The sequence below is a fragment of the Sinocyclocheilus grahami genome, unplaced genomic scaffold (assembly GCF_001515645.1).
Source record: "Sinocyclocheilus grahami isolate Dianchi unplaced genomic scaffold, SAMN03320097.WGS_v1.1 scaffold106583.1, whole genome shotgun sequence".
Lineage (NCBI taxonomy): Eukaryota > Metazoa > Chordata > Actinopteri > Cypriniformes > Cyprinidae > Sinocyclocheilus > Sinocyclocheilus grahami.
In genome coordinates, this window is record NW_015532446.1 from 1 (window position 1) to 490 (window position 490).

The 490-nt window shown below is 46.3% G+C and overlaps 1 protein-coding gene across 1 annotated transcript; it reads left to right on the top strand.

Moving 5' to 3' along the window:
• Positions 1 to 6: 6 nt before the first annotated feature.
• LOC107581206 (surfeit locus protein 2-like) lies at positions 7 to 463 on the top strand. Its single transcript, XM_016266737.1, has 2 exons — positions 7 to 168; positions 277 to 463. The coding sequence occupies exons 1-2, from the start codon at positions 73 to 75 to the stop codon at positions 430 to 432; spliced, it is 252 nt and encodes an 83-aa protein (XP_016122223.1). The 5' UTR covers positions 7 to 72; the 3' UTR covers positions 433 to 463.
• The last annotated feature ends 27 nt before the right edge of the window (positions 464 to 490 follow it).

The following is a 490-nucleotide window of genomic DNA, read 5'->3' on the forward strand; positions in this document are numbered from 1 at the left end:
TTTTTTTTTCTAAGCGTTGTTGTGGTAATAATTACAACAACAGGTCCCCCCTCATATAGACTTAGTTCGTTAATGTTTTATTGTTCTGCTGTTATGGAGGATTTCCCGGAAGATTTGAGCTCATTTCTGCAGACGCATCCTTGCTTTCAGCTCACAGACTCGAAGAAGGTCAGAGTTATGAGAGTGAGCTCGCATAGCAGCTGTTCTTATGATCCCTGTGGAGAGCTGAAGTGGTGAAAGCGTGTTTTTGAATGTTATTTGTGTGAAATCTGTCAGATCCGATGCTCTCTGAACGCGCACGAGTTTCCCTGCAGCCTCGCCGAGCTGCAGCGCTTCACCGCGGGGAGCAAATACAAGAAACTGCGCGCTCAGGCCGAGTTTGACTACAGTCAGTACGAGCCGCACATAGTCCGCAGCACGAAACAGCCGTGAGTACACTACACTACACTACACTATAGTACACTATATTACAGTACAGTACACTACACTA